At 41.8% G+C, this 19,741-nt stretch overlaps 3 protein-coding genes across 7 annotated transcripts; 2 read left to right on the forward strand and 1 right to left on the reverse strand.

Moving 5' to 3' along the window:
• The first annotated feature begins 23 nt into the window (after positions 1–23).
• Positions 24–5,224, forward strand: LOC129586995 (SHC-transforming protein 1-like). Its single transcript, XM_055480571.1, has 4 exons — positions 24–883; positions 1,902–2,355; positions 3,450–3,668; positions 4,405–5,224. Exons 1-4 carry the CDS (start codon positions 545–547, stop codon positions 4,779–4,781), a joined length of 1,389 nt encoding a protein of 462 aa, XP_055336546.1. The 5' UTR covers positions 24–544; the 3' UTR covers positions 4,782–5,224.
• Positions 5,225–5,514: 290 nt separating this feature from the next.
• LOC129587046 (uncharacterized) lies at positions 5,515–11,424 on the forward strand. 5 transcript variants are annotated; one of them, XM_055480624.1, is made up of 5 exons: positions 5,515–6,223; positions 8,558–8,628; positions 9,029–9,160; positions 9,571–10,887; positions 11,130–11,422. In XM_055480624.1, exons 1-4 carry the CDS (start codon positions 5,714–5,716, stop codon positions 10,874–10,876), a joined length of 2,019 nt encoding a protein of 672 aa, XP_055336599.1. In that variant the 5' UTR covers positions 5,515–5,713; the 3' UTR covers positions 10,877–10,887; positions 11,130–11,422. The 5 variants fall into 5 exon arrangements, with proteins under 5 accessions (XP_055336599.1, XP_055336600.1, XP_055336598.1 ...); XM_055480625.1 differs by having other exon boundaries at positions 9,571–10,882; XM_055480623.1 differs by having other exon boundaries at positions 9,571–10,879; positions 11,130–11,421.
• Positions 11,425–12,992: 1,568 nt separating this feature from the next.
• On the reverse strand, positions 12,993–19,519 carry LOC129587114 (uncharacterized). Its single transcript, XM_055480711.1, has 17 exons — positions 19,335–19,519; positions 18,968–19,130; positions 18,821–18,909; positions 18,198–18,304; positions 17,871–18,136; positions 17,253–17,578; positions 16,975–17,121; positions 16,709–16,908; positions 16,427–16,561; positions 15,711–16,004; positions 15,394–15,495; positions 15,213–15,326; positions 15,046–15,143; positions 14,287–14,452; positions 14,070–14,211; positions 13,872–13,987; positions 12,993–13,619 (listed from the first exon to the last, which is right to left on the reverse strand). Exons 1-17 carry the CDS (start codon positions 19,372–19,374, stop codon positions 13,287–13,289), a joined length of 2,838 nt encoding a protein of 945 aa, XP_055336686.1. The 5' UTR covers positions 19,375–19,519; the 3' UTR covers positions 12,993–13,286.
• Between the last annotated feature and the right edge of the window lie 222 nt (positions 19,520–19,741).

A 19,741-nucleotide genomic window follows, 5' to 3' on the forward strand; every position in this document is an offset into this window, starting at 1 on the left:
CCTCTTTCCGCGATCATGGAAAATTTTCAGAAATTTGGATATCATGACTTCATGAGGTTTTATTTGTTGTGGCACACCAGCTGCTGCTTTTGCATCCTTCCGTTTTGACGGGTTTCCTCGGTTTTTTTGGGTGTTTACTTGATTTTTTTCCTTTTTATTTTATTTGCTTTGTATTTACCTTTCTCCTTGACATAATTCTTATTGAACGGGAATTGTTGTTGAATGATAATTTAATCAGCGTTCTGCATAAAAATCGTTATTATCCGAAATCATCCTCCAAAGTAGTGTGCCTGACAGGAAGTTTCGTCATCTTAAGTTATTATTGGATGTTTTGGAATCTCGTCTGTTGTCTTCATGTTTCTTGCATCTTGCTGTTTCAAAATATTAGCCTGGTTATTCGACTGTAGCGAATGCGTGCAGTCGTCCGTTTACCTTTCGAAACCCGTTGTGAAATGCTGATGGCAGCAGTCTAAATATTATTATCATTGCCACTTGAATTTTTGAATTTTATTCTTTTTTTACGATTTTCCTTCGTATTTCCATCATGAATACGGTATCTTCCATGGCCTCGCTGGAGCTGGGTGCGGAGGCGTCCTCGGGGAAGCAGTGGACGCGTAGCGCCGAGGAAGTGCAGCGCGGTGTGGCGTTCAATGTGCGCTATGTGGGCAGCATGGAGGTTCTGACATCCATGCGCTCCATGGCCTATGCCGACCGCGCGCAGGTGGCAAAGGAGTGCATCAGCCGGGTGTGTGATGCGTCCGGCATGAAGACACCGTCCAAGAAGCAGAAAGTGGAGAAACGAATATCCCGCGAGCTGGGACTGCCGAATTTGGATCATGCGGGCGAGGATGTGGCGCTGCGTGTGAGCGTCGACAGAGTCGAGGTAATGAGTCCGTTTTCCTACTTCGCAGCTGCATCATCCATGGTTTTGTCTTTGGGAAATTTACCGCATTATTACTCTGGTTTAGAAAAGTGAAGAGTCTCTATAAAATTACAAAGCAGGAGCTATGCAGGTAGTTTTTTCACGGTTTTTCCCAGTATAAACTTCAGAACTAAAGCAGTGTGAGCTATTTTTATTCCTGTTAATCTTTCGCTGTTTTAAAACTGTGAATTATTTTATCGTTTTTCGTCTTAAAAAATGGTTTTTGGATTTACTAAATTTGATTCTGTAATCCGGTTTTTTAAAATTAAAGTTGATCTGTAAACCTTATTTCTTAATATTCTGACGAAGGCCAATTCTCCGCTATTTTTAAATTGAACACATAAGCTGTTGGAAGGTGTTATTTTGCATATGCTTGCTTGAGTTGCTTTTTGTATTATTATTTCGCTAAATTCAAAAATTAATGAAGTGATGATCTTTCGTACAATTGAGATCTTGTCTATTGTCGATAATTGATGTTGTCGATCTGATTGTGCGTTTCACGGGCTTCTTCACAGCAGGTGTTAATCCCACTCTTAATGAGTCATTGAGCTACACCCTCTTTTCGCCGGCTGGTAGAGTTATTCAGTGGTTTCGGAGCTTTTTGTGTCGTACAAGGAGTGTCAAGAGATTTTAACATTACAGTTTTAACTAAAATTATCTTTAGCATTTGATACATCGAAATTTAAGATCTTTGAAGTCTTTCGTTTTTTTCGTAAAGCTCTACCGTAATGAAATCCAGTAAGAGAACTTTTATTGACGATTGAATTTCACGCTATTGAGGCAGGACTACTGTTACCAGTTATAAGATTGATTCACTGACTACTCTACTGTTGGAACAACGGCGCTTATCTGTTGATTTACATATGACGTATTGATATCGACGAATACGTCGAGTTGTTAACATGTTATCGCAGTTATATGAACGGCCTTTGTTTGCCATCTGACTGACACATAATAACGTTCAAATAATCCTTTGCAGATCGTTAGCTTAAACGACAACAAAATCATTAGCAGCCATGAACTGCCCGATATCAGTTTCGCGTCGGGTGGCGATGCCGACACGATTGACTTCATTGCCTATGTGGGTAAGAGCTCGGAGCGGGCCACTTCACTACCGGGTCGGTGGTGTTACGTCATCGAATGCGGCACCGGTGTATCGCAGGAGTGTGTGGCTACCATTGGACAGGCCTTCGACTTGCGATTCAAACAGTACATGAAGAAGAGCACGACCAGCCCACTTGATTCAGCTCCCGAACCGCGGACAACACAGCAGCGGAATTCGGAAAAAACACTGCGGAACGTTGCACCGCAACCGCTGGCGTCGCCTCCCATTGCGATTGCGTCTGCAGCATCTTTGAGAACGGTTCCCGTGAAAGAAAGCGCGGATACGGACTACTACAACGATATGCCGGGGAAGAAAGCACCGGACTCTGGTAATTCCAAATTTGGCCCCAGAATTAAGTGTTAAATTAGAGAACAGAAAAATTTGGCCAAAAAAATTAAAAACGTCGCTAAGAATATCGGTTAAAATTGTTCAAACCGTAAAAGTTTATTATTTAGCTACTGCATTAGAAACGGATCTGAATACCCATTATGCTGAAAATTAATTAAAACTGTGATTTCATGGTTTTCTGCCATGTAGGCTGATGTAGCAAATGGCCGCATACCTGAAATCTGTTGACTGCATTAGCATTGTTCGAGCAAATGGAATACTATACAGTAACGCCATCAGTTTTGTTTCGTTGACACACTGAATGCAAATTATGCAACTACAAAGTAGTAGTATTAAAAAGTGCTTGCTAGTTGTATTGATTGAGCGGACGGTAGTTTTCAGGTTAGTAGTTAATCGTTTTGGCATTGTGTCAAGAGAATTGCTACACCCAGGGAGACCGTTGTATGATCGTTCAGTAATCCACTAGAACTTGTTGGGCTTTTGTTGCGAAGCACATGCCGGAATGCTCAAAATGACCGGGTGGGGTTCTATTTACTCTGGAAATTGGTAGCAGCTGAAGTGATTCATCTTCCGGTCAATACCGGACTGATCATCGCTTGTGTATTTTAGCACAGGGGAAATCGTGCATAGTTATGGTCGCTATCAGTGCTGAATTTTTTTCAGAATAATTTTTATCAGGATTTTTTGAAATTTAGTTTTATTTATGCACTATGCAATGTGCGTCGTGGAAACATGCGAGTTCTTACAGTTAGTCTAGTTTGAAAAAGGAAAAAGTGAATTAAATGGGAAAATTGATGCATAGTACAAGTAGATAATAAAATCGGGAATAAAAATTAATCTGGAAGGCACAGAAAAACTGTTTAAATTTTGCCGTTAAACACGATTCTGGATGCATAAGCCATTCGTTCTGGGTATTTATTAACTAATTGTAGACTAGTGAAAACTTGTACTGAACCTGAACGTATTGATCAGCGGCAGCCAACGTTTTATCGATTCATTTGGTGATTGTTTTAGGTAAATAATTTTAATTTTTTATGTTTTGTTTTGATTCAGATCTCATTCTGTTACTTTCAGAACTGAAGAGCATGAGTGTCCCGAGCTTTGTGGCACCGCGACTTCCGCCGCCTGTTCAGCGCCACCGAACCGAGCCTAAACCGTTGCTACTTTCCAGTAACCGACCAGAATCCAACTTGATTGATTTGAATTCTCCGGGGTATGATAAGAATAAGCAGGCTGAATTAATCCATGACTTCGATCCCGTTGATTCAGCACAGCAGGCGATGGAAAATAGAGGTTTGTCATCAATCTCGAGCTTACTTAAACAAAGAACCTACATACTCCGAGTGATTCTGTTCCTACCTGAGAAAATTTTCAGTAATTTTGAAGATGACCTAAGCGTACCGATTCTGAAATTCGTTAATTCGAGAATATGGGTAATCGGGTAATATTCTTATTCGTAAAATGTGGAGCAATTTTGCAAATTTTCTTTTGGGCTGTTGAAGCCTGCTGCATAATCAGAACACAGGAAGTAACTTAGCCTACCCTTTTCTGACGTGCGGAGTGTTAGAGAACTGATTACGTTGGTTGGGGTTATCGCTGTTATGTCTATCTAAACAGGCACACTTTTGACGCTTGTTACACCCGTTGTCGAACGCGCATATCTGATTCAGAAGAACGTAAACTGTTGATGGAATGTGGCACGCGAATGCGCAGATCATTTGCGTAGATATGATAAAGCCTGATGATATGAGTAATGTCGGTCAGCAAATGTCCCCAAAAATAATTAGTGAATAAATTGCAAGACAGTTTGTATTAATTATCGATTTTTAAACTGTTTGTTGAATGAACATGTTACAGGATTACAAAAGTTGTTTTAGTACTAGTATATTATAGTAATATGACTCGGTAGAAGTATGGTACAAACACACAGCGTTACAATTTTTATCTGATTAAAATTGGAAAACGATATGGACGGACAAATGAAAATGACGTAGAAAAATATGTTGTATCTGTTTTTCTTTGATTGCAGATCCATTCGAGGGCCAAGCGTTCGATGCGCTATTGCCGCCTTCTTTGGAAAATTACTCATGGTACCATGGGCAAATCTCGCGAATCGAAGCGGAAATTTACCTGCAGAAGGACGGTGACTTCTTGGTCCGTGCCACAAAAAGCCAAGTGACCCCGCTGCCACACAGCCATCAGCAGTTCGCCTTGAGCGGCATGCAGCAGGGTCGAAAACATCACATTTTATTAGTGGATCATGACGGGGTCATCCGGGCGCGCGATGAAGAATTTCCCTCTGTACCGGCGTTGATCGACAGCCATTTGTCCACACGCGAGCCAATTCTTTCCGGGACTGATGAGATCTACTTACTACGCGGTATTCCGCGCCCGAGACCGTTGTAGCGTGAGATGAAAAAAGTGAAAACAAGAATTAGAAGAGATTTTCTTTTCGAGATTTTATTGGCGAGCTGTCTGTGGATGGTGGTTTTTGTGTGATTTTATATTTTGGAATTGATACTCTTCTCGGCGCTTCGTCTCAGTAGTCTGCTCTCTGTCAGTGGCGCGAATCTCTTTTTTTGGTTCCTCCTTCGTAGTGTTTCTTCCAAGCAGAAAGGGTTGTGGTTTTTCTTTTTTTATTGCTTTCGGGACATTTTTGATTTTATTCTTTGTACCCGTACAACTTTTTATATTCTTGCTGTCCCTTCTTGTCACTTTGGGGTTTTCTTTTGTGTATGCGATATTGCAGTACTAACAACGAATAAGAAGTATTTTTTCTTACTCTAAACAGCTTACGAGAGATGTTTGATAATATTAAAATGAATATTTCGGATAAAAACGTCTTGTTGCCCATCTGTGCTGTCGATGTTGAATTAAGCCAAGTTTGGTCAGAATTCACTCAAAAACGATTCTCAACTCTACAGAATTCATACATCTGATCAGTGCGTATGTGAGAAAAGTTGTTATTCATTGTATAGATACGAGTATTATCTAACTTCTCGCTAGCAGAAAAAATTCAGTGTAGATATAGCATAGTAAGCACAGTACTTGCAAAAATTAAAATTTCTGGTGTTCGATGTTGTCAGTTGTACGAATGTGCATATCGGTAATAGTTTTGTTCCTTAACAACAAAGACACAAAACAGTGAGAGTAATAAGGGAACACGAACGCATAAAATTCGAGATGCGCGGCATTAAGAAGCTGCACATGTGGAAGTGCGCACGGTAGAATGGCCGTGTAGGCAGTACGTACTAATGAGCTGAAGTACCGACAACTTTTTAATATAAATTTTTTAATTATATTTTTGTGATAATTTTACCTTGTATGTGGAATAATAAATGCCGCAGTCGTATGATGAATCCATTAATAATAATTTGTCGCATACCCATCAGCACCATCCGGGCCACCCACAAGAGGAATCCGCCGTAAATGACCCCGGTGCGCAGGATTTCCGGGGCGTGGTCTCGCGCGCCCTGGCCCAGCCGCTGGAGCCCTCGAAACGCGTATTCCTCTACGTAAACGGGGATAAATACCACACCGGTCTACAATATGTGTTAAATCCGAAACGAGTCCGCACCTGGGATGGGCTGCTAGCGGACTGGTCCGATTGGATCCGGCCCCGGTTTGGGGCCATACGCCGGGTGCTGACGCCCCGGGGTGGCACGGAAGTAGCCAGTATGCATCAGTTGAAAAACAACGGCATTTATGTGGTAGCCGGATATGATAAAAATGTCAGGGAACATCAACATGGCTATCCGCATGAGGACGATGCACCGGCTGCGCAGCCATTTTATCACCATGTTAATGTCAACAAGGTGGACCAAACATATAACAAAGGTGTGCCAAAGGTTGGTAGCTATAGGTTCGTTAATTTTCTTTTTTATCGAAAAAGGTCGTCACTTGTATATACTTTACATCGTATGCTTACTTGTTAAGTGATTTAAATCTAAATTTCGTATAAATAGCTTTAAATAACTTTTCCGCGGCCGCGCAACGATAATCCGACAAGAAAAACTAATTTGCAAAACAAAATAGATTGCTTAAATTTTTCATTCCACGAATCTGTTGCTGTTTTAGCGCTTATTTAAGTGTTTCGTTGTATGCATCTGTGTCAAGAGTTCAGTTGTTGCAATTTTTAAATGGCTTAACGATATCATAAGTACTGTCACTTCTGGTTAAAAGCAGTGCGGTCTGCATGAACATTCTATAATATATCTGATACTAGTACCACGTACTCTAATGATACTAAAGCATAAAAGCAGTAATAGAATAATAAAAAGAGATTCGCATTATACAGGTAGCAGTACTAATTAAATCCCGATATTGTTATTTATGTTGATTATTTTCCGATGGGTTATTTGTATAACTGAAAGGTATTATTATATATACAAAGCTACTTCGCCGTTTTTTTTTATCCAACATCTCCTCCTACATCGTTCGACGGTAATTTTCGCTCGATAGCTTAATAAACGCCTAAAATCAAGTAGTTTGTTTGTCTCAACGCCTTCCGTTTTTCGATCTTTTCGTTGTCCGAATAACGAAAGAGGAACAAAACGAATTTCGCTGATTGGCGGATCATTAGCTAGAAATTAACATAGGATTGGCGGAGATGCGGAAGTTATCGAACCAGAACCGCTGACTAAAAACACACAAGTAGTACAATGCTTTATGGGCCATATGTACCAGTATGCGCATAATTCCGCGCGGCTGAATTGTAAAATATTTTGGAATTTTTAAAAATTGCGGAAAGGCGTAATTTAACAGGGAACTTCTGGTTCAACTTCGAAGCAGAATTTTGTATAATGCTTAAAACAATCATGTAGTTTGTCACAAAGGGTTCGTTTTTCAGTTTTTTCCTCTCACGTTACGATACGGGTTCGAAACGAATTTTTGATTTCATTGGCGGAAAAAAGAAAAGGATAACTGAAACGGGCAAGGTACATACATGCCGGTGAGACAGAGGGGAAGGGATTTTCGCCGGCCAGATAGAAGTACAGGGATTTTTGCCGGTCAGATAGCAGTACAGAAATTTTTGCCGGTCAGATAGAAGTACAGAGATTTTCGCCGGTCAGATAGAGCTACAGGGATTTTCGGCGGTCACATAAAATTACAGGGAATTTCGCCGGTTTGATGGAAGTACAGGGATTTTCGCCGGTCGGATAGAAGTACAGAGATTTTCGCCGGTCAGATAGAAGTACAGGGATTTTTGCCGGTCAGATAGAAGTACAGGGATTTTCGCCGGTCTGATAGAAGTACAGGGATTTTCGCCGGTCAGATAGATATACAGAGATTTTTGCCGGCCAGATAGAAGTACAAGGATTTTCGCCGGTCTGATGGAAGTACAGGGATTTCGCCGGTCAGATAGAAGTACAGAGATTTTCGCCGGTTAGATAGAACTACAGGGATTTTCGGCGGTCACATAAAATTACAGGGATTTTCGCCGGTCTGATAGAAGTACAGGGATTTTCGCCGGTCAGATAGATATACAGAGATTTTTGCCGGCCAGATAGAACTACAGGGATTTTCGGCGGTCACATAAAATTACAGGGAATTTCGCCGGTCTGATGCAACTACAGGGATTGTCGCCGGTCAGATAGAAGTATGTACAGGGATTTTCGCCTGTTAGAACACAGGGGCATGGATTTTCGCCGGTTAGACAGAGAGGATGGGATTTTCGGCGGTTAGACGGAGGTGAATTTTCGCCGATCTTACAAAAAAAAGGAATTTTTTGGTCAGACAGAGGATGAGGTGTTTGGCTGATATGTTATTATTAAAATTTTTTGCTAATATGTTATCTGGCTCAACCTTCTTTGCAGACGACGGTTTTATCGATGGCACTTCCATAAATAGAAGTATATGTAAACACTTTCCGTTATAATTAACGGTACGTTTATAATTCAAAACAAACCGCTTTTGCGACCAGTTAAATTCCGTTTCCTAAATCTTTATAAAACTACCACATTTCTTTCTTCAGTTCTAAAAATTCTCAACCGAGGCCGGAGGCCGAGGTTGAGCTTGTATAATACAAAACTTTCGGTGTTGTATCCACGAACATTGTTTATTAAAAAATTACGAGTACGAAATCGTGACCTACAGCATTTCATTGTACGTTAAGATCTCGCATGCATAATTTATAATTAATCGGTATTGGTGAATAATTAATTATATGGTATTATTTACAGACACTTCCTGTGTATCTTAGCGGACATGCGATGCCACCCTATCGCCACATTCCACGAGTGCTAATCACAACGTACAGTACCGTAACGAAATTCTTTCTGTGGTGGTATCTTCGTTTTGACTGTAACCTTGCTTTTGCAGTTAACTTGACGGTATGCTTATTTTTAGTTATTTTATTCATGACTTGCAAATACACATTTCTCAAGGTTAATAACTGTACTTAAAGTTTCTACTTACTGGAATATATTATATCGCATACCTAATTATTTTGTAGCCTGCTGGTACGCATTTCCATAAATATCAAACTACGAAAATCGGAACTGCATTACTGCAGTTGTGTGGTAGATGTGCAGTAAATGGTTATCACTGCAAATTTGGAAAAATTTTTTGTACACTGTTTTCTATTTTTTCCACTGATGCGTCGCATGAAACCAAAAACCGTTTTTATATTCAAGATTGCCGTTTGCGTTTAGGATATACCGAAACGGCGATGACGTAACACTGCCAGTCAAGGTAACCCTCCGGCGATATGACCTTTGGAATATCACTCGCGCCAAAGACGCAATCGGAGAAAAGGTGCGCCCAGTAGGAGGTTACGTGCACAGGTATGCTTAGGTAGGTGCAAATTGAAAAATTAAAAACAGATTTTGTATTGCATGATTACTCCTTATGTTAGGTGGCCTTTTCCCGTTTACTTACAATTAATGTCGAGTACTTATACAACTATCTATGCTATGATTGCTATCTATGGTTCTGCCCTAAACGCATGTAACTGCGCACAACAACGACTGCACAGTATGCAAAACAAACAAAATAATTTTATTATGCAAACTTTAACAATACTTTTTGGTCAAAATCGTGACCGTTATTATTGCAAGAACCAGTCAATATAAAACCACCATCTGTTTAACAAAAGTTGTTCTAAAATTTAGGCATTCATGTACTCATTTCTAATCAGCCCTGTGCATCTATATCGTAGTAGCAACATAATAAATTATTTTTCCACGGGTTTCAGCATTCGCACCCTGGACGGTAAACCAGTGGGGCGCGTTGCGGACCTCCAAAACCACGGCAACTACGTGGTGCTGGGCCCGGCGGAGCGGTTCCGACGGGTAGCATATGAACCGGATACCCGTCGCGAAGCCTTCATTCCCATCAGTAACTACCACCGGCGCCCCACTACCTTCTGCCGGCGCCGCTTCACAATCCGCCTGCGCAAGAAGACTCGCTCCACCACCCGCCTTCATCCGTACGGCCGGCCAACCGCCCGGCGGGTGACACCGCCCTACCGGGCTCCCCAACCACTCCGACTCACACAGGATAACGAAGAAGTAGAAGAACCGGCAAAAAAATCCCGCTCCCGCGTTCGTCCATCCGAAAAGCCGGTAGTGCGCTCCGTGCGTAGCGCTCACACCCAGTTCGAGGACATGGACGAGTGCCATACGGCCATGTGCGAACTCCCCCAGGAGATTGTGGAATCGCAAAAAATCATCCGGCATATCGTGTCGGACGCCAACCATGAGCTGGCCCATGTGGCACCCTCTAAGACCCACTCCCGCATCAACGTCCCGTCCATCCAGCTTCCGGAACCCGACACCCAGCACACCGGGTCCAACACCGATCTGTCCTTTGCGCCAACCGCCAACCCGTCGACGGCAGCCATTTTTGGTAAAACGTCAGCGGTACCGCTTTTAGCGCCAACACCGTCCCGCGTAAAGGTCACCCGCTCCACCACCGAGCGGAGCGCGCAGTCGCAACTGCAGATGCCGCAGCCGGTGTCGGCGACGAGTTTGAGACAATCCCCGTCGAAATTTGAGGTCAATCCTTCACGTTCTCAGACGACTGTCGCTCCATCGCGGTCTCAACTAGATCTTCCCAGTACATCCCCCTCCAGGACCAGTGTTCGTCAGTCACCATCACGCATTCAGTCGGACTATGCTGGATCGAAAACGCATGTCGCCGGCAGCCGCTCCCGGGCGGATGTGACCGGTTATTCCGCACACCAGTTGGACCATGCCGCCGTGTCACGTGACCGGCTGCCGGCTCACGCATCATCCCAGCGTGACCTGTATGCGCGAGAATCGGGAGAGGGGTTGTATCAGAGGAGCGATGAGTTACACACGTATTTTCCCTTTGCCGTGCAGCAATCGCTGATGGAGATGGTGTCGGATGATAAGCTGCGTTCGCCGGTACAGCAGGTGTCCAGTTTGAATATGCTGCTGCCGACGCATCCCTCGGTGATGTCGCACTTAACGCAGGAACGCAGTGATGGATGGAATGATTTGTCTGCGGAGTCGGGTACGACCTCAGTGGGCGAGTGACAGGTGGTGGTGTAAGGACATATCAGTATTTAGTACTATTTACGTTTATGTTGTTTTCATATTGTGAATGGGCAGGATGTGCATTGTTTTTTAATTCATGCATATAAATACAGTGTACAGTAAGACATAGTATTTTTGAAGCAATGATTTTTTGTGCAGTTCATGCGAATAATGGAGCTTTGCATATATTTAATTGGGGTCCACCTAGTGTTAATTCCAGTTGTAGTGTACAAGTTGTATTTTTGAATTGCAGATCGTGCAATGGGCGTGGAAAAGTCACGAAAAAAAATCTGAAAGATTTGTACAAGCAATGCAAATATCGTCGAGAAACGTGTACGAAATTTCTCCCATATTACATGAATTCTGTGATATTGCTGCTATCATTATTTGGTTGCTGTCTGAGGAAGCTGGTGTATCATGGAATATGTAATTACCTTATGGAAAGAAACTGTGTAACTGGTAATGCTTATCACTTATCATTATTCGTATAAGTAGTGTAAACGTGCACTGACAACGAGCTTTCGGCTGGTATTAATCGGTACACACAGCGTAAAAATAATTGCATTTCATAGCAGACATTTGAAAGAGTCAGTCGAAGACAATCAGAGACGCGTTAATCGTATTTTATTGGAACTTCCGGTCGACTATTGGGTGTCATTTCCGGTGGCGCTAAGGTACATTAAACACTGTTTACCACCACTTCATCTGACTGCCGGATACTGACGGCAAAGGTGGACATTCGCATCCAGCTAAATCAGCATCGCGTCCGCATCGGCTCAGCCCGGCTCCGGTCAGGGAAATCCAATTCCAGTTGCCGATAAGGCACATTGTCCGCTGATAGCACAGAGTACCGCAAAGTTCATTAGAATTTGGCTCCGGTGTCATGTCCACAGACCGCTTCACCGGATTAAAGCCTGCTGTAATTCATTAAATCCATATAATATTAAAGCATCAAAATAACCACTGCGATAATTTAAATTGAATTATTACAGTATTACTCTGTCGCAGCCAAGGCTGGTAAAATATTTTAAGACATTTTTTGACTGACGATTTATTCAGATTTGCTCATACCACACATGCATTATTAACTCTGCACTATGATAATCATCTTACCATTAGTTTAACTTTAAAACGCCCACTATAAGTAACGAGCGTAAGTTGAATGACAATTTTAGACGACAAAAGTTAAATTCTGTAAATCGAATGCAGAATTACGTTGTTACGAGTGTATAAGCGTTGATGATTGTTTTAAGCTAGCAATTCAGTGCTTAAATTGAAGTAATTATGGCCGTGTACATTAGTTAATTAATTTTATGAACGAACCTGTAAGCTGTTCAAGTCCGTTCGCGTGACCTTTTAGCTGCGCTGCATGGCTTATGGTGAGCACAGATAGTAACACAATAAAGCATGAGATAGCGTGGACCGGCTTGACAAAATTTGTGCGGGAAACCATTTCAGTGAATACTATAAAGTTTCAGTAATATTCAACAAGTGCAAAGGTACTAACTATCACTTTAATTAAATCCACTAGTGAGACTAGTGTATCAGGATCACGGGACAAAGTAAATCAAAATTACACTTTAAGAAGACGGCGATACTGACTGACACCTGCCGAGAGTTATATAGCAGTTTTGGCGATAAACAGGTGGCACTCAGACATGTCACCTTTAACGCCTTACGGCTTTTTATCCCACAATTTTCCAGTCTTGCTTGGGTGGTTACTTATCTGCACGTCATTCCAGTTAACCTACGAGGTACGCGCAACTGAACTACATTTTTATTAGTGTTGATCCACGGTTACATTTTTGATCAGTTGAAAACTCCGCACCCGCTGGCAATCAATGACGCGCCCTGTGACATAGGGTCGTCGTGATACGTAGAGAAAGTGGTTCGTTAATGCTGCCTACGTATTTCGTAGGTCGGCTGGAAGTAAGTACTTCCGTGGACATATCGAACTCTGGAAATTTTTCATTAAAGGTAATCAATATCGATATCAATACTTCTTCAAGCACTGCCGACTGCCCTAGTGATTCGTTTCGCTGAACTGCTTGCAAATGTAAGTGAATAAGTGAAGGTCACACCCACGAAACAGCTGAGACTACGAGTACATGCTTTATTAAATTGCGCACTCGGTGCGCAGTACGAATAGAAGTACTAATCACATATTGCTAATTTTAAATTACAAGATGGCGTCAAATTCTACAATATAAAAATACACACAGAAGTACAAGCAGCGTGCAGTATAAAAAGATGCCTAATAATTAATACAGAACAGAAATCCAGATCTGTCAGACAAAAATCCAACCATGCAACAACAAAAACATGAGAACAAAAATAAATTATTTCCGTGCATCAACAATATGTACAAAATCATACTAAACGCTGCAACAACAGCAAACAAAACATTAACTCAAGCATCCATGGCTGCCGACTTTTTCAGTGGTCCTTCTTCCTCCTCTTCCAGGATGCACTCGGCTGCCGGATCATTTTCCAATGAGTCGGCCACTGTCCGTTTTACCGAGCGCAAGCCATACGGCGTCGGTGAGACCGGTGTTTTTAGCTGCGCACCTTTGCGAATCTTCTCCCCGGTCAGCGGAGTTCGTGCACTTTTGCTTTCCTTTTTCTTCAGCCCCTCGCCAAACAGTTTCTTAACAATTAATCGAATAGTCATCGCAAGATCCCGATCCGATGCATCCAAGGATTGCAGTAGCTGCCAGTGAGCATCAGAAACATCGGCTGGCGCCTAATTATGGATTGTTCATGTCAAGACGAAACCCCAAAAATAAATCCTTTTGTGCTGCACAAATAGTTTTCTGTTCTTTTACACATAAAATTACCGACTATTCATGCGACTAAAAACCTGTTCATAAGGCAATGTTACTGACCGTTCGTAAGGCAAAATGTAAAAATTACATGTAACAACAATCACAACAGCGATGCAAGCTTGCGTGACAAATGAAAGACACCGGAATTTTCTGGAAAAGCGTCGATTTACCTTTTCCATACGAAAATCATAATCGCCGCCAGCTGCCCCACCGGTTTTGACAACTGGCAGGACGGTGTTTCCTTCCCATTTCGATTCTGTAGCTAAATGAGCAGCATGGCTGTCTCCTGCAAACAGTAACAACTCCAACATTGCTCTGCGACTCACCAACCTTTCAATTTCAAAAATAAAATTTACGCGAGCCCGTACCATCAATCAAGATACATATTCGGAAATATCGCCCGGCAATAGTGGCGGTATCACGCTGCGTTTTCCCAACAAAAAGAAATTTCGCTCCGTTTACGGCCGCACTGGGTGGAGTATGCCGCTGAAGATTCTGCGTAGGATCGTTCTGAATAAACGTAACATGAGTGGGTTTAATTCATGACACAAACTTGTAAAAATGCGCAACAATCTCATCCCTTACGTCATCACGAACAGGAAAAATGTGGAATACGCAATCAACATTCAGTCTGGTTTTGCAGCTTTTGCGCATTCTGAGGAAATGCGAACTCAACTCTTCTTCGATACCACGGTTTCCTCCCGTGGCGATGCATAATCGAGGGACTTTTGCCAGTTCCGCGGCGATATCGCTACAAACAGCCGGTTAAATATGTATACCAATGCATAGCCGCTGTTATTTATCTCGACTAAATTATTGATTCGTACACCTCGAGAACTAGTCTACAGTACCGAATATACTGCTAGATGTTTGCATTACTCAATCCAACATATATCAATATGACAATTAACTCCATTCAGTCACATCGACACTTTAAATTCTTTTTACCACACAAATATTCTTTGATTTTTATTCGCCGAGTTAAAAAGATGTGAAACATTAGTATCAACTATCAAGAAATAAAATAAACAAATCCTTGTGTTAACTGTACGTACTGCACCTGATTTACCAAGCGGTTTCTAAATTCAGGTGTAATGCATAAAATGTGTATTTTTGTAATTTTGTAGGTCGATGTTGTCGGACACTTTTTCTGCTACTGCGCGGTTTATCATTGACTATGGAACCGTTTGTACTTCTCGCCTGGGTGAAATCTCCAGATGCAAAAATGCTCTGCTGGGGTGTCAGGTATCTTAATCGACTTGCGTCATTAAATAGATTTCCATAACGTTTCAGGAATAACAATAAAATTAGAAATCCATTCCATTTATGCAAATGCATTCTTACCGAGCGAGAGCCAATGAGGCTTCCGTTACCACTCCGCCGCTCGCGGCAATATACACCGTTCGCTCTCGTGGTACATTGCGATCCTTCAGAAAATTCAACTGCAAACGGAGCATACCACACGGTTAGTTCAGTTTTTATAAACACACATTTTACAGAGATTATCCTACTTTTATCTGGATGCCCATTTCCACTGCCACGTTTTCGGGACATTCCGCTTGGCCAACCAATACACGATTGAGCTTTCTTTGTAATTTGACGTCAAAGTCGGTTTCGTGACAGTACTAGGGGGAAATGGCAAGAGTTTCCAAGAAATACACAACCTTGCATGATCAAGATGTCGGCACTTACTTCCACTGGACTGGAACCGACAATCAAGTTCATCCAACCTGGCATCTCAAAAGCTTCGAACTTATAGAAAATTAACCACTTCCGGTGCTCCACGTAATACATCTGTAAATCGTGACCACCAATGCAAACAAATGACGAAAATCAATCTTTCGCTTTCCGGGCATAATTACAACACGACACTTTTATCATTTTACTAAGATATCAGTGCTACACACGCTATGATTAATACAATAACATTTGCTTTCGTACAGTAGTACGAGTACATTTGTCGTTGCATTGTCTAAAGATAGTGAAGTGGTGAAACTGATTTCACTTACAAATTTTTTACACTGCTTGCTTTCAGCAAACGCCTTCGAGAGGATCACAATCACCGTTCCTGCTTCATCGGCTTTCTCACGAAATAACGTTTCATCTCCAAGTGACGAACAAGTCGTAATACTGCTTCCACTACTGGCACTTAAATGAGATAATCGGGCCAACACAGGCGCAGGCTCCTCCTGCACCGGTGTTCGGCTTTCCTGAGACAGTGTTTCCTGCCACACCCGCACTTCGTCTGTCGTTGACCACACGTCGTATACACCGCTTCCTACACTGCTGCGGAAGCCATCAACCTAAAATAGCCAGAAAATGGGCATAGTATGTAAAAGAAGATAAAATCCTAAAGTCATCGATACCTTTCCAATTCACATTTCCAAATAATTACGGCTGTTATTCATGAGCAGAAGCGCGTAACAAATACAGCACCCGGTATCAAATAAGCCAGTAGCGGCAGCGCATTGCAAAAGCGGTAAGACATAGTTATTGTTTGCTTACGCTCGGATATAATAAGCTCGATTGTTTACCATGTTCTTAAAATTTTTTATAGGTTGTATCTATTCAGCTGATAATTCTGTACCGATAAAAGTTTTTTCTTATAAACTTATATCTGCATAGCCAATGATTAAAATTAATCGTATTATTAGTGAAGAGTAAGTAGACTAAGCACTTCATTTTCCAAGCATACCGACAGAAAACATTCGTAAAACGCACTTACAAATAATTTTTCTTGCGGATGAGCGATGACGACAACCAATGGTCGTCCTTCTTTGGGTTTCATTGCATCTCGCACGGTTTCCAGATTTCGTCCCGCGTTGCCAATATCATACGGATAGCTTCTCAGTGTCGATCTCTAAAAAATTACACAAGAACATAGATCATTCTCACATACTTTAACAGGCAAAGGAAACCAAATATTTATACAAATGGTCATAATAAAATTAATCAATAAGAAAACAAAACAAGAAGACATATGCACGGCTTGAAGTCATGAACATACACGAGACGCTCGAGCCGACATAAACGCTGACGGAGGAGTTTGCAAGGAAACGGGCGACATGAATCCACACATTGCAACCTCTTTGGCCGCAGCCACCTGTGCAGACATTTCCCGATAAACCGCAATTACCTCCCGCGCCACACTGCGCACTCGGTCGTCTTCGACTTCCGGTGGCGTTGAACCAGGAAGATCTCCATCGTCTGCGAAAATAATAGTGCACTAATGAGATGCTCAGCAGTGACGTGTATTCGTATTTAAGAAATTACTCTCTGAACGCCACTTCACAAATTGTGTAGTAGCAAACTGGATGGCCAAAGATGGTGGCGGCCAATCAAGGATCATACTGACAGGAACAATGATCTTGCGCATCACATCCGCTAATTTCACTTCCCGATTCGTCCATTTTGTTTCTCCTATTAGGAATAAAATTATCAAGGCTTTAAATTATCCTGAAACTTACAGAGAATTTTCTGGCTGTTGAAAAGGGAATTCTACAACATATTCCTAATTTCGTCCATGTACAGCAAACAAGTAATCAACTTACCATATGAATCGGTCACAAGCGGAACAAACACTTCGCAGCGTTTAACCGCTTCATTCAGCGCGTCCTGCCAGTCGACTCCGGCAGGAATGTTATCAACATCCAAAAATACGGTACATTCGTGCTTTTCCAAAGCCTTCTTCAGTTTAACAGCCACTTGTTTGGCTTCTTTCGATACATAACTGATAAGATATTTCTTCGCTGCAGCGGAATGAGTAAGTGGGGAATCATTCGGAATGCTCTTAAAACTCAGCGACGGCGCTCGATGCTTTCGGCGCTCGGTGCCGGAATTGGAGGAAAACTGAGAACACTGTCGCAAAATGGACTGCCTGTGTGTAAAAAAAGAATAGCAGCGTTAAACTCAGTCGTTCGGTAAAAGTACATCTCTTCGTGGAACAAAAGACAACAATACAACAGCATTTAAATAAAAGCTACAGGCATCTTTTAATCATACAGTAGCAGAATAATAATAATGTTCGAAAAGCTGTTTTGTAGATTATAGCTGGTAAAAAATGTCAAAACTTTTGGAGTTCCTATAGCCAGAATCTATTTAACGAAATTCACCAATCATCTCAAGAGCTTAATTTCCAGATATTAAATTGTATTTTTTCTGGTACTCACGGTAATTTTACAGGAGATCGGTGAGTCGAAGTCCCTGGTAAATCCGGTTGATAATCAACAACATCGTGGCACTGCAAATTCGGTGATTTTTCCTCAGACGTCGTGGACAGATCAGGCGACAAAATGCGGCTTTTTTGAGTGTGAACCGATATCATTCGGGAACGGCTAATGATGTTCAGAATACACAGATGCTCTTCTTCTTGTGCAAGAACAGGGGCACCGTTGGACCGGACGAAGTGCATCAGCAGCAATCCCTTAGGCAGAATCTGGAATATCCATGTGCGTACGAAAATCCCTGGGTGTGTTATTACAAAAACATTCATTTACCTCCGTTTCTAACAGGCTTCGTAAGCATTTCAGCTTTTTCGTCAGAATCAAACTGACAGCTCCTAACGTCTGTGCCTTCTGGTTACGGATGAAGCATATGTCCCAGTCTAAAAAATTTCCAACATCACCAGGTTATCAGAAACGGGAAATTTGTAAAAAAAACAGCGCAAGCAAAATTTTGACAATAAAGCAGCATTACCGAAAAACATTCAGAGGTAAATACTCCAAGTCGAAAACAAACCAGAAAAACCAGAATTAAACAGCCCAACCAATTTCCATAACAAGCGGCATATTATCCAAAAAGCTCAGAGATGAATAATTCAAGTTTTCGAAAAACAAAGCAGTACCAGCGAAAAAAATCAGGAACAATCCAAGCAAAATTTCGAGAAAAGCCAAAAAAAACAGGCCAAACAAAAGTTTGCAACAAAGCGGAAGTAACGAAAAAAACAGATTAAAATAATGCGAATAGGTTTTGACAACAGTTGACAAAGCAGTAATAACGAAATCAATTAGCTTTTGGTCCCGCCCAATAAAATTATGAATCTACTTTTTACTAGCTTAATTTACTGAAAGGGAATGAAACATGCAGAAATCAGTACAGTGACGCGGATTCTGCGGCTTACCATCACTGCACGATATGAAAATCCGTCCGTCATCGGTGATAATATCCAACCAGGACAAAAGTGGTTCATCCTCTTTACGAACTCGCGCTCTGTACACCCAATACTTTGTTACTCACAAAGACATGCAATGACAATTTGTGGTCTTACAGGGTTTTGGTAGCGAAGCAGAAATCTTGCGGGACGCTGGTATCATGCTGCTGCTGCAAATAACTGCGTATATCGCTGAGAAAGAACGGCTTTCCGGACGGCACGGAATTCGCCTTAGACGCTAAAAATGCCAACAACGGAATCCCGGCTCCATCCAGTTCTCCTATTTAGAAAACCACACTGAACAAAAGTATTAAGTGCCATGGACTTCAAGCGAAAAATTCCAATGGTAGCCGCAGTTCGACAGCAGACTCACTAGTCAATTTTCAGTTTTTATATGTAATTGTCAGATTTTATTTCATCACAACACTGAAAACAGGCACAGTTTGATAACAGGTACAGTTCAGTTAGAGTGTTATTTGCTTACCTGGTCCTCGATACTCAATGGTGACACAAGACGACACCATTTGCAATTCGCTTATGATTAAGATGTCGATATTAACCCTGGAGTCTGGAAATTAAATGTAAATCCATCACCTAAACAACTTTTAAAAACTATTTTATTTTCTGTTTTTCACTAATAAAATAAATAAATTTCACCTAACCCATACTTCGAAATCCTCGAGACTGCAAGTGCTGTGCAGCAATGGAAGCGCGCTGACAGACTCCGGACAACAGTGTAGCAGCCGTTCCGTGAGCTGCCGTCTGTAGGCGGTTACTACCGAGATTTAAAAGCCCATTCCCACAAGCCCGACGAGTGCAATACTATGTTATTGTGCAGCAGTGGCGTTTTAAGCAATTTTATTGCTGATTTTACTGGCATTGCACCATTTG

The sequence above is a fragment of the Paramacrobiotus metropolitanus genome, unplaced genomic scaffold (genome assembly GCF_019649055.1).
Source record: "Paramacrobiotus metropolitanus isolate TYO unplaced genomic scaffold, Prichtersi_v1.0 Parri_scaffold0000023, whole genome shotgun sequence".
NCBI classification, from domain to species: domain Eukaryota; kingdom Metazoa; phylum Tardigrada; class Eutardigrada; order Parachela; family Macrobiotidae; genus Paramacrobiotus; species Paramacrobiotus metropolitanus.

Coding starts and splice junctions, on each gene's coding strand:
- LOC129586995 (XM_055480571.1), top strand. CDS start 545: ATGAATACGGTATCTTCCATGGCCTCGCTGGAGCTGGGTGCGGAGGCG. Junction 2,356..3,449: donor GAAGAAAGCACCGGACTCTG/GTAATTCCAAAT, acceptor TGTTACTTTCAG/AACTGAAGAGCATGAGTGTC. Junction 3,669..4,404: donor GCAGGCGATGGAAAATAGAG/GTTTGTCATCAA, acceptor CTTTGATTGCAG/ATCCATTCGAGGGCCAAGCG.
- LOC129587046 (XM_055480622.1), top strand. CDS start 5,714: ATGCCGCAGTCGTATGATGAATCCATTAATAATAATTTGTCGCATACC. Junction 6,224..8,557: donor ATAACAAAGGTGTGCCAAAG/GTTGGTAGCTAT, acceptor TATTATTTACAG/ACACTTCCTGTGTATCTTAG. Junction 10,854..11,129: donor TGATTTGTCTGCGGAGTCGG/GTACGACCTCAG, acceptor TTTGAATTGCAG/ATCGTGCAATGGGCGTGGAA.
- LOC129587114 (XM_055480711.1), bottom strand. CDS start 19,374: ATGGTGTCGTCTTGTGTCACCATTGAGTATCGAGGACCAG. Junction 18,910..18,967: donor TGCTTCGCTACCAAAACCCT/GTAAGACCACAA, acceptor TTGGGTGTACAG/AGCGCGAGTTCGTAAAGAGG. Junction 18,305..18,820: donor TTTCATATCGTGCAGTGATG/GTAAGCCGCAGA, acceptor GAAATTTTTTAG/ACTGGGACATATGCTTCATC.